The sequence below is a fragment of the Erpetoichthys calabaricus genome, chromosome 2 (genome assembly GCF_900747795.2).
Source record: "Erpetoichthys calabaricus chromosome 2, fErpCal1.3, whole genome shotgun sequence".
In the NCBI taxonomy this organism is placed as follows: domain Eukaryota; kingdom Metazoa; phylum Chordata; class Cladistia; order Polypteriformes; family Polypteridae; genus Erpetoichthys; species Erpetoichthys calabaricus.
The window spans coordinates 129,540,390-129,553,039 of record NC_041395.2 but is presented as its reverse complement, the minus strand read 5'-3'; the positions used below and the strand labels follow the sequence as shown (position 1 = coordinate 129,553,039).

General features: G+C 35.0%; 2 protein-coding genes across 2 annotated transcripts; both read right to left on the bottom strand.

Moving 5' to 3' along the window:
- Positions 1 to 2,973: 2,973 nt before the first annotated feature.
- LOC127526619 (extracellular calcium-sensing receptor-like) lies at positions 2,974 to 10,263 on the bottom strand. The gene is made up of 6 exons (XM_051922522.1): positions 10,048 to 10,263; positions 9,266 to 9,557; positions 7,121 to 7,936; positions 4,996 to 5,223; positions 4,326 to 4,449; positions 2,974 to 4,120 (listed from the first exon to the last, which is right to left on the bottom strand). Exons 1-6 carry the CDS (start codon positions 10,260 to 10,262, stop codon positions 3,183 to 3,185), a joined length of 2,613 nt encoding a protein of 870 aa, XP_051778482.1. The 5' UTR covers position 10,263; the 3' UTR covers positions 2,974 to 3,182.
- Positions 10,264 to 11,152: 889 nt separating this feature from the next.
- On the bottom strand, positions 11,153 to 12,089 carry LOC127526554 (vomeronasal type-2 receptor 26-like). Its single transcript, XM_051922284.1, has one exon. The coding sequence runs from the start codon at positions 11,990 to 11,992 to the stop codon at positions 11,183 to 11,185; it is 810 nt and encodes a 269-aa protein (XP_051778244.1). The 5' UTR covers positions 11,993 to 12,089; the 3' UTR covers positions 11,153 to 11,182.
- Positions 12,090 to 12,650: the final 561 nt, after the last annotated feature.

The following is a 12,650-nucleotide window of genomic DNA, read 5'->3' as shown; positions in this document are numbered from 1 at the left end:
GCCTCAGATTGAAATGTATGTGGCCCGGTGGTCTCTAAACTAGAGGAGTCCTCTGGATACATCACCTTCCTAAAGAGAGTAAAGGCTCAGGGGCACTGGGAGGCCAGGGGTCACTTGAGGGACCTCTGTTCTGGTGTCTCTATTGGTAAAGTATGGTGGACTTGACCACAGAAATAATTTTAGTGCTTGACTAGACACGAACAAAGCCCCTAGATGTAAAGCCACTTTAAACCCAAAAAGATGCTTAGCTTGAAGTCTGGAGGCAAGATGCCAGTTTAAGATGAGGTTTGTGGCAAAATAACTGATTCACCCTACTTGGTAGATGGGAATCAATGTGTTTTGTTAAGCTCAAAGATCCTGTTTTCTGATATGTTTGTCACTATGTTATTCCCACTCAGATATTTATTTATTTTTTATTTGTGTGTATCTTAGTCTCCTTGGTGTTACTGTGGGTAGAGTGCTGCTACCATAGCAGCCCCTCTTTGTGACAATATACATGTTTAAACATCAGATGGGGTTCAGGCCCTTGTGGATTAAGTGAGTTCAGTAAATTGATAGACGGATGGATATGTTTTGTAGAGTTACATTTAATTTCAAAAATAACTCTTTATAAAGTACTGAAAGTTGTTTACTGTGAAATTACCTGTAGGCATTGTTGTTGTTGCAAATGTTTGTGCTGTTTTGGGAAGTATCTATGTTTATATGTCAAAAATACATGACAGTAAAAAGGATTGTAAATATCAAGAGATAAACTGATGTTGAATACCCAGAGACTAATGCAGAGTTGGACAATTTGCTGCATATCCGATGAAGGATGCTGCATCATTATTATAATCACCATTACTGCATTTTCTGTAAAATTAAGATATTAGAGTGGCTAAAGTTAAATACATTTAAATCTTTCATGTGTGTTTGTATTTATTTGATTATTGTGTGAAAATGACACAATTTTTTAAATGTTTTAAACATTATTTATATTATACTGAGTTTTTATATATGCACATGTACACTAATATATACTGTATGTATATATATATATATATATATATATATATATATATATATATATATATATATATATATATATATATATATATATTTGGTATATAACACACATATGTATATATTTAGAATTCTTTTAGAAGGCTCCTGCTCTCTCAGGTTTCACTGTTTCCTCTTCATTATCAAATCTTGTGGGTGTTGAACAGCACAGTCTCAGGTGTTGTTTGGCCTCAGAGAGAACAAAGCAGTTACCAGCATGTCTTGTACAGCTGCTTTCTGCCTCTAGGCAAGCTTTTCTTAAACAATAGGAAAACAAATTTGATTAAAGATAGTATAGTTTATACTGCAAATCCTGGAACAGAAAATATGAAGTAGGTGTTGGTAGATCTAAGACATAGTTAGCTAATTATTACATCAGACATGTATTGCTCAAATACATGTAAGAAATAAGGTAGAAAAATCTCTGGACAGAATGGAGTTTAAAACATGTATATGAAATATTAATTTGAAGTTTTAATTTTAATGTCATGCTTTTAATGATTACAAATTTAAGGTAAACTTTAAACATGAAAAGCTGAATAGCATTTTCATATAGTTCAGTCACAAGCATGTTAAATTATTATTTTCCTTTGGCTGTTTGTAAAAATGAATTGTTCAAAATTAGGGTCTTTGAGCAAGTATCATTTAATAAAAAGGTTTCTGTAATTTAGTTAAAGTAAAAGAATGTTACATGAACTGTAAATGAATAGATAGGATGAAATTTGATCATTTTACTAGAAGATCTTAAATTTGTTTTTATTATCCGTATTTTAAAAACCCCGTAACAGAAACAGTATGAAAGACCAATGTGATGTTCATAATATTTTATAATTGTTACGCATTTTTAATTAAATTATTTACTTGACTCTAAAACTAGAATTACAAAATGAATACCATAATAAATATATTGTACATGGGAGTCTTTCAGTACAATATAAATAAATTGGCCACATCTAATTTAAATGATTTTAAAAGATCCTGGGGATATTTCTTTAGTTTACATATATAATTGAATTTTTAAAAAGTTTTTACACTAGCAACATGTTTTCATAAATATGTTATGGCATTTTCCAGGGTCACAGGGGGAGCTGGAGCCTATCTCAAGTAGCATGTGGCACAAGGCAGGAACAAACCCTGAATAGGATGCCAGTCCATTACAGGACAAACACACACACCCCCCCCCCCCACACACACACACACAAAACACACACAAGGTCCGAATTAGCATTGTTAGTTCATCTAACCTGCATGTCTTTGGACTGTGGGAGGAAAGAGGAGTACCCGGAGGAAATTCACAAAGACTCGGGGAGAATAAACCCTGGTTCCTCCGTGTCACACTGTTTTCATAGATATAAGATTCTGAGAAATCAAATGAAGAAACTAAACTAGTCTTCAAACATGATATTTAAAGTTGTTTAAAGGTCCAGGCTAACCTAAGAAAACAAATAAAAACCAACTGCATACCATTTTTAAAAAGTGGAAAAATTTAAAGTACTTATTATTTTTAGACCCTGTGTGTTACCATCTCACATCTTAGGCACTTATTCATGCAATTTGCTCTTTACATTGCAGGGTCCCAGGGAGTTCCTGCCTATCCTGGCATCATTAGGTATAATGCAGAAACCAATCAATCATACTCACTCATTCACTTCCTCCCTCCCTCCCTCCCTCCCTCCCTCACTCACTCATCTGTTTTGTGAAATGACTCAATTCAGTTCAGGGTCAGGTGTGGCCAATACACATCTTGATGCAATGTAACATTGTCAGTCCTGCTTAGTTCAGTTCAGGTCAAGAAATGGAGCTTACACAGATAGCACCGGACATAAGGCAGGAACCATTCCAATTCATGGCTAGGTGTGGTCAGTCACACACACTCATTTACTCACACAGAACACAAAGTGCAAACTGTAATTGCAGGTATTTAAAAATACACAACACACAAATGCAGGGTGACTGTGCAAATTTTATTGTGACCAGACCAGTCATTAGATAAATGTGTGGAAACAACGCAAACCACTGGCTGTTCTGTAGCTGTTTATTAGAAACAGAATGCTTGAATTAATTATAAAAGCAGTAAAGACCTTTTAATCATTTTTCATTTTATTAATTATTCATTGTTTATTTCCACAAAATGTTTTCATTTATTCCAAGCACACATGTCTTTGTTTAATTGTTTGGGGCCTTCCTCTGCCCATGATGGCTTTCTTGGTGTTTAAGTCTGCCCGAAACAAGATAACATAACATCTTGGTGAGAATTTTATAATAAGCAGACCAAAGCTTGATGTCAATATTGCAAAAACTTCCACAATGACAGCATATTTTCCTGGAGAACCAATGTATGTTGGAATGAATGTTATCCAGACTGCACAGAATATGAGCATGCTAAATGTGATTAATCTGGCCTCATTGAAGTTGTCGGGGAGATTTCTTGCAAGGAATGCTAAAGCAAAACAAACTCCAGCAAGCAAGCCAATGTATCCTAGCAGGCAGCTAAATCCTACTACTGATCCAACATCACATTCCAATATAACCTTAAACTTTTCATATTTAGTATTTTTATATGGAAATGGAGGAGCTGTTGTGAACCAGACAATACATATTAGAGTCTGAAACAGAGTTAGCATGAGCACAGCTCCTCTTTGCTGGGCAGCACCAAACCATTTCAGGATCTTATTACTAGGTACTACTGCTTTAAAAGCCATAATCACGACAATAGTTTTCACCAGAATGCAAGACACACAGAGCGCAAAACTGATCCCAAACACCACATGTCTTACTATGCAAGTCAATTGTGTAGGTTGCCCTATGAAGCCCAGTGCACAAAGGAAACACAGAGTTAATGAAATCAGCAAAATGAAGCTCAGCTCCAGATTGTTGGCTTTTACAAGAGGTGATGTCCTGTAATGAATGAAAACTGCTATGGTGCTTAGACATAAGCAGACTCCACATCCTGAACTTACGGTCAGGATAATTCCAATGACTTCAGTAAATGAAAGAAAATCCACCTCCTTCAGCACACATTTTGTTTTGTTGAAGTTTGACCAAAAGTCTGATGGACATTTGATACAATTACTGGAATCTAAAAGAAAACAAAAAACTAGTTTAATCCAAGAATGAGTCAGGTAAAAAGCCCATTAACCTGGTGAAATTAGTAATTATTAAGTGTATTTTTTTCAATGTTTATATTTTAGGGTAATTCCCCATTGCCCCTTGTATAATGCTGGCAATTTTATTTCAGTCTGCTCAGTATTATATAGAAGAAATGACTTTGCTTTGACACCTACCAGTTTCATTACTAATTTCTCCTTCACCACAAGGTACACATTCAAAACAACAAAGGGGCTCCCCCCTTCTGAATGATTTTCTTGACCCAGAGGAGCAACTTTTACTGCAGGCTGACTTAGGAATCTATAAAAAGAAGGAGATAACCCAGAAGGAGTAACACAGAGTAATAAATATGAATTTGTGTGTGTATTTACCCATCCATTTTCCTTAATGGGTGGCGCAGTGGTAGCGCTGCTGCCTCCCGGGAAGTGAACCCAGGTCCCCTTACTGCATCCTCCCTGTGTGGCATTTGCATGTTCTCCCCATGTCTGCGTGGGTTTCCTCTGGGTGCACCGGTTTCCTCCCACAGTCCAAAGAGATACTGGTTAGGTGGATTGGCAATTCTAAATTGGCCCTAGTGTGTGCTTGGTGTGTGTGTCCTGCAGTGGGTTGGTGCCCTGCCCAGGGTTTGGTTCCTGCCTTGTGCCCTGTGTTGAATGAGATTGGCTCCAGCAGACTCCCGTGACCCTGTGTTCGGATTCAGCAGGTTGGAAAATGGATGGATAGATGAATTTTCCTTATTTCTTAATTTTCTTCTCAGACAACAAGGGACAAAATGAAAGAGAATCTTTACATGTAGATACACTTTTCAAGATAGAAATGGATCACAGAAAAAAAAGCTAGACTTACGGTTTGAAAAGGAAAATTCCAAAAGATAGTGCTTTCATTAATAGAAAGTTCTTGTGTGGCAGCATCTGTTCCATCATACTCTCCTATCACTGCACACTTGACAACTCCATTACTATCAAGCTGCCAGTTAACAATATCGAAAACAGCAATGTCATCTCCATATTCATCAAAAAACACTCTTTCTCCAGTAACTGTTGTGAAATTGACTTCCTTCAGGTAATGCAATACCTTTTACAACAAAACAGAAATGCCTTGTCATTAAAGTTATTGACACCATTTTGAATCAGAGATTAAGGTTAGGACAAATCTGAAGGTAGGCAATTATAAATGAACAAAGAGTTCTTTAGCTCATCTGTGTATCACTCTCATATTTGAGCTATAATGCTTTGCTGAGAGTAAAAAGACTATTCAAAGGAATAAAAACTGAAGATAATTTTAACCACAGAGACCACGGTGTCAGCTGACGTAATCTGTTAGGAGAAATGTTACTGCAATGTCTCATAAATAGCTGGAAACTTGATATTCAGTTCAGTACAACATTCATGCACTGTGATCAGTTAGACACAAATAGAAAAAGAATGTTTAGCTGGAGTGTGGGCAGTGTTTAAGCAGCCATATGTTAATATAATAAATGGATAATTTGCTGCTAATTGAAGTAGATAAGAGAAGGAGGTCTTTAGCAAAGGTGAGGCGCTAGAAATCAAATTGCCTACAAACTTCCAGTGAGGCATAAACAAAAGAATGACAGATATATTGATGCATTTCCTGAATTTTTAGTCGGCAACTGAACCAATCACCAAGCAAACCAAATTTCATAATTTGACATTTCCAACAAGTTGGCTAACCCACCCAGTGTCAATGATTAAATCAGGAATAAGAAGCTGAAGGGTAGTTTTAAAACATACTTGGTGTAAAGCTTCGTGATAATAAACTTTGCCTAATCCTTTCATTTATTCCCTAACATTTTGATTACAACGTAGGGACACAGGTAGCCAGAGCCCATCCCATAAGGTGCTGGCCAGAAACTGATCCTGAAAAGTGAACTAGTCCATTGCAGTGTATCAGCATATAACTGATCTCGTAAATAAATTGTACACCATGGAGCTGGATGTCAGAAATTCTGTTTGTGGCCCTTGGTAAATGGAAAAGTAAACAAGGAAAATTACATCTTTTTTTGCTTGGGACTATGCAGAACCTTTTTAGAAGCTGGCGGGAATTTGTTGCTGGGCTCCTGCCACTGATTCAGTTTAGTCTGTGTTCCATTTGAAGAGGGAAGTTGGAATTTCCAAGTTCCTAGTTGGAATATTCATCTGGAACGGCCCCTTAAGTCAGATTTCGAACTAGGAAACTCAAAGCCTGTCTGTCAAGTCTGAGTTTGGCTGACTTCAAATCAAAATGGCGACGTACAACGCAAACTTTAGTGAACGCTATAGTATTATACTGTTTATTTGCTCTTCTATTTGTCTCATTAAATCAGACATACACACAGAATGCTAACTAAGACGTTTTTCCCGAGAATTGTCTCTCAACTTCTTCTTCTTCTTTCGGCTACTCCCGTTAGGGGCTGCCACAGTGGATCATCCTCTTCCATATCTTTCTGTCCTCTGCATCTTGTTCCGTTAAGAGAATTGTTTCTTAACAATGGTCAGTTATTTAAGTTGATTCACCAAAGATAATATGGTAATATAGGTTAAGGACTCAATTACCTCTATGACTTCATATTATTATTAAATTTAAGATTTATAGTTACACCTATAAATAAGCAAATGAAAAGGTTTCATTACTTGTCACCTATAAGATGTTTCCTAGTTATTTTAATTATAGCATGCGTATATATATATATATATATATATATATATATATATATATATATATATATATATATATATATATATATATATATAAATGCCACTGCCATTGGTTTTTAATAAATAATACTATAATAACCTAAGAGAAAAATTAACATATCTTACATTTTCAAACCAACAATTATTTTTTCAGCCTCAATTGATCATAAAGTAGAAATGTTGACATTCAGACACCCATGTATTAAGAAAGTCCGCAAGCATGATAGACAACAGCACTTGTAAACGTCATATTGAAGATTGTTAAGAGAAAGTCTTACCTGCCAAGGTTGCACTTTAGTGCTGTCTGCACAAGAATTATTTTCAAAAGGTCCTTTTCCATCTCTGCAAATTTTTAAATTATGAAGTGCATGTGCTAAGGCATACACTGCTTTATAAACATTATAGGAAATACGCAAGTCTGAAACATCATGATATGGTGTTTTTGTGCTCCTGATGTCCTCAAGTCCTGTGCAAGTTTTATTGGAGGTGATATCAGATGAAGAATCATAAGCAAAACTGCAATTAAATATTGTTTCCCATAATTTATTATATAAGTTGTTATTTGGATCAACAACAGGATGCACCTGTAGAAGAAAATCCTGCAGCCCAGGAATCTCTCTTTTACGTGTTGCAATGCCAATTGTACCACCAAAAAAAGCAAAATTTTTGCCACTGGCTAAATTAGGAAATACACTCCATGCTTCACTTGCAAGCCACTGCTTTCCTCTTACATTTTGTTTAACTACTTCCTCAATCAAAGCAGTTATGTGGAATTTTGGCAAAAATGCAGCAATTACTCTTGCTGTTGATTTTTTAACAATTTTTACTGTTTCAGGAATCCTTGACAACTCATTGATTTTAAGAATTTCTGTAAATGACAAACAGCCAAAATCTTGTAATTCTTCATTAAAGTTCTTAAGGGTATTCTCGCCATAATCATCATCTGTGATTATAATACCAATCCAGGTCCATCCAAAATATTTAATAACCTCCATTATTGCTTTTATTAGGAAGGCATCACTTGGGATTGTCCTGAAGAAACTTGGAAACTCTAATTTATTGCTCAAGCAGGAACATGTGGCACAGTAGCTAACCTAGGAGAAAAATAAGAAAACGAGATGCAAACAATTATATAATTAAGCAAAGAGTTAATGTACATAAATCTGACTGAAATCAGCACATATAACTAAACAAATCATCATTTACTATTCTTTATTATACTGGGGATGATATCGGTCTAGTTTAGAAAAGTTTAACAAGTGTGAGCAATTTTGCTTCAGCGTTTCAAACTAACATAAATAATAATTCACCCCCTAATGCATATTTACACATAAATCCATATAAACTAGATTTCATATGTGTTGTCACTTTAACTCTTAATAAATATTTTTGGTGAGTTCTGAGTTTCTCATATTTTAGTTTAGATCTAAACTTGTGCTGACCCAAAGGATCAGTCTCAATGCGGAAGGTGTTTCCTCTTGAATGTTGTTTTAGATGACCAAGCCAAATGATGCCCTTGGTACATAATTTCTTCTGTAACTACTGATTTAATTACAGAATCAAACTACATTTTGCATAACATCTTTCACAACAAGCACAGTTTTAATGTACTGTACAAACTACAGAATTAGAAAACAGTGCAAATGATAAGAAACAAGGTAAACAAAAATAAGACAAGCAAAATCACATCAGTATTGAGTTTTTGGGAAGAGCCTCATGTGGTATAAACAGAAAATAATAAAGTGAATCCATGCAAGAGTTGAATGACAGTATGGACTGCTAGCAGAGAAAGGTCAATATCAGTACAATAGGTTTAACCAAGTTAGTTAAAAAAAAAATAAATACAAAAATCTAAATTTCATATCTGAAAAGGTACACTTTCAGGCATGATTCAAATGGTACAACTAATGAAACTTAAATGACAGACTTACTGCATAAAAAACAACCACAGAACAGGAGCCATAAAGACTATTGGATGTAATCGTGCATCAAGTTTTGGGATAGCAAATCACATCAGAATATCTGTTTAACAAGTTTATATAAGCAAAATGCTGACATCAAGGATTCAAAGCTACAACTTTAAAATGTGCAGGAAACAATTTGTTTAATCAAGGTTCCCATAACAGATATTGATAAATTAAACACTAATGTAATTAAACAAATAAAAAACTGTCTTTGAATGAATGTGTGCTAAATCATAAAACTAAGGATCTAAAACGGCTTTTCCAAATTTAATTTAAATCTTAAATTTTCTTCAGTTATTCTATTCTTGTAATTTTTCACAAAAGAATGTTGCTTATTATTTTAAACAGCAACAGGTTTACGTCATTATTATGTCTACAGAAATGTTTATTTTTGTATTCAAATAAAGACAGCTAATTTTTTCTAAAATTCAAATCTATTTCTACTTTCTATTACTTTACCAAAGGCATTCTGAAAGTGGCCAGGACTCTTGATATTGCAATCGAATGGGTTGAAAGTGGATCTCCAACAATGGCAACCACAGGCGGCAGTCCCTTACAGGTGTCATCAGGGTTTATGTCATCCTGACCTCCAGTAAGAGTAATTGCTGCTCTCAGAGATAATTGCAGATTCAGGCAGTTGTCATACACTCTGTAACCCAGTGTTATATTTGGAAGAATGTTTGGGTTTCTGTTTATTTCTCTGATGGCAAAGATCATTGTCTGCATTCTTCGAAATACGGCACTGTCTAAACTGTTGAGAAGAAGGAAATGCAAAGTCATAAACTTGTTATATACACTTCTTCAGAGTGCTAAGTGTGCACTGTTCAAAAACATGCAGATGTATACAAGAGATGCATTTTTAACTTAACATAAATATTATTTCTGTTTTGACTCAAATATTTTATTGACACTGAATAATTTCTTACCTGCTAATGCTAAGGAAATGTCTCTACTAGTTCATGTAACTAAATTAACAGCATTGTTGCATTCAGCAGATTTATAATGAAATGAAAATATGTGTACTATAAAGAAAAGATAACTATCTAGGCTTCAAATCCAATTTGTTCAGGCATTTTCTTAAATATATCTAGCCCATTCTTAACATATTATTATGACATAACAAAAACATTTATGTGTATAAAAGCATTAATGTCAATGCCATGAAGTGTTACTGTACATTCACCTGTAAGTTGTAGTGTGTTAATTAATGTGAGGTCGATAAAACATTTTCAAGAGCTCACCTGTAACACTTCCATTGCTCAGGCTTACTTTGAAAGGATAATTGTGGTGCAACTGATCCAAAATGTATGGCAAAAATTCCGCCTAGCATTATGTCTCCTTTTTCATACAGACCATTTAGTGCAAAACGTTCTAGCATTTCACAAGAATTCTTTTGAGAAGACAATGCTATAAAAACAACCTCTAGCATCAAGAAAGCATAGAGAATGGCTCTCATATTTGCACCACTTAAATTGAAGCTTATTTTTTCGTGCATACAGCTTTATTTATATATCTTTAACAATGCAATCTCAGGCGGTGAAGGGTAAACTGAAGCCACATATGAAGACTGACGTCTTCTAGGCAGATGTCCCTGAGCGAATGTTTGAGTTGCTCAGGGCCCAGAATCACTGCATAAGTTGATGCAGTGGTCCAGAAAATCAGCATCATTGCAGTGAATAAGCAATAGGAAAAGATCTGTTGAGGTGTTAAATGTGCATGTTAATTTTGGAGTATTCAGATGTCTCCCTTTTGAATTTTGTTTTCTCAAAGGGTTTTTCTGTTCCTGTAGTGTAATCGAATGAAAAAATCAGAAAAGCTTAAAGTTATAATTTGTTTTTTATCTTAAATTAGAAACCCATTGACCCGTGAACCCTGTTTTAATCCATAGAGTCACGTTAGTGTAAAACTATACATGTTTATGTATTTGTGTTTGTTTTTTTGTTTTTTTTTTTGATAAATTTTGGACATGTCTTTTAAAATTACCTTTTGTTTCATAGCACAACTGTTGCTCATGGAGAGCCCATAATAAATAAGCTTACATCTGTCTTGCATGGTAAATGCAAAGACAATGAGAATCATATGGATGACATTGATTATTTGAAAGTGTGTTTAGTTGTGTGTTTAATTAATATAGTTTATACTACATACAGTTCCTATTTGCAAATATTTAATGGCATTTCAATTCAATAAAGAAAACAGCAGACCATAAAATATGTCCTTTATTTTTGTAATATATATTCAAGAACAATTCAGATACAAGGAATCAAAATTTGCTGTTGACAGATAGATCAGCCATTTCTGGTGAAAGAAATTGTAAATCAACTTTAATTTGTACAAAAAGTCTAATAGACGTGCTTATGCTAGATAATAAGGTGTTCAGTTGTCAGGAAATTGTCTTCGTATTAGAGCCTTTTTGCTATTTAATTCTGGCTTCAATAAGATGATATAACATTTTGGAGCAAATATTGCAAAAAGGATACCAAAACTGGATGCCAAGATTGCAAAAACCTCCACTGCCACTGTGAACTTTCCTGGAGAGCTGATGTACGCAGGGATGAATGTGATCCAGACAACACAAAATATTAACATACTGAAGGTGATGTATTTAGCCTCATTAAAATTATCTGGCAGATTTCTTGCCAGAGAGGCTAAAAGACAACAGGCACCCGCTAGTAGGCCTATGTACCCTAGAAGACAACTAAACCCAGTCAGTGACCCCACATCACATTCAAATATGATTTTCAAAGTCTGATACTTGGTGTTCTTATTTGGAAAAGGGGGGGCTGTGGTCAACCATGCTACACAAATCACACACTGAATGGATGTGAAAAAGAACACTGTACCCTTCTGCTGAGTAACACCAAACCATTTCACTACATTCCCACCAGGCATTGTGGCTTTAAAAGCCATTACCACCACAATGGTTTTTACGAGAATACAGGAAACAGACAAAACAAAGCTGAGTCCAAACACAGCATGCCTCATCATGCAGGTGAGCTCAGAGGGCTGCCCAATAAAACACAAAGCACAAAGGAAGCACAACGTCAATGACACAAGCAGGAGGAAGCTCAGTCCTGAATTGTTGGCTTTAACAACTGGAGTGTTTCGATAATATAAGAATACAGCTAGCGCAGCCAGTGATAAGAATGCCCCAGAGAGCGAGATTATTGTTAGAACAATTCCCATCTCATCTCGATATGACAAATACTCAATTTCCTTTGGAACACAATCAGTTTTGTCTGGGTTGGACCAGAAATCGGGTGGACACTGGAGACAACTGAAGGAATCTAAAAAGGACAGAAAAATTAAGATTATTATCTTTGGTCATCTTGATTAATATGGAAAAATACGCTACTTTATTTAGACTTTTTTTCTAGATTGTCTGCAATTAATGTTGTAAACAAAGTGCATTTTTCTAAATAAGGTATCAACTGCCTTTATTTGCATATTATTTAGTAGCTTTATGGACCAATGTCATACGTTGTAAGTTTTTTCTTTTAAGCACCTGATAATAAATCTGCCACATACAGTAGCACCTACCTGATTTATTGTTGAATTCTCCATCTTCACATTGTACACAGTCAAAACAGCAAATTGGCTCCCCTATTCTGACTGATTTCCTAGTACCAGGTTGACAACTTTTACTGCACACAGATTTGGGGATCTGAGAATAGAGGAGTAAATTAGATAACCACAAGTAATAATCAATCTAATGTACATTACTGAATTTTAATTAAATATTCTATAGTAAAGTATGAGAATAATAGCAGCAATAGTTTGCCTAAGATTTAATAGCTACAATAAAACAGAGAGATTAAACATACTGTTCCGAAAGGAGTGTTCC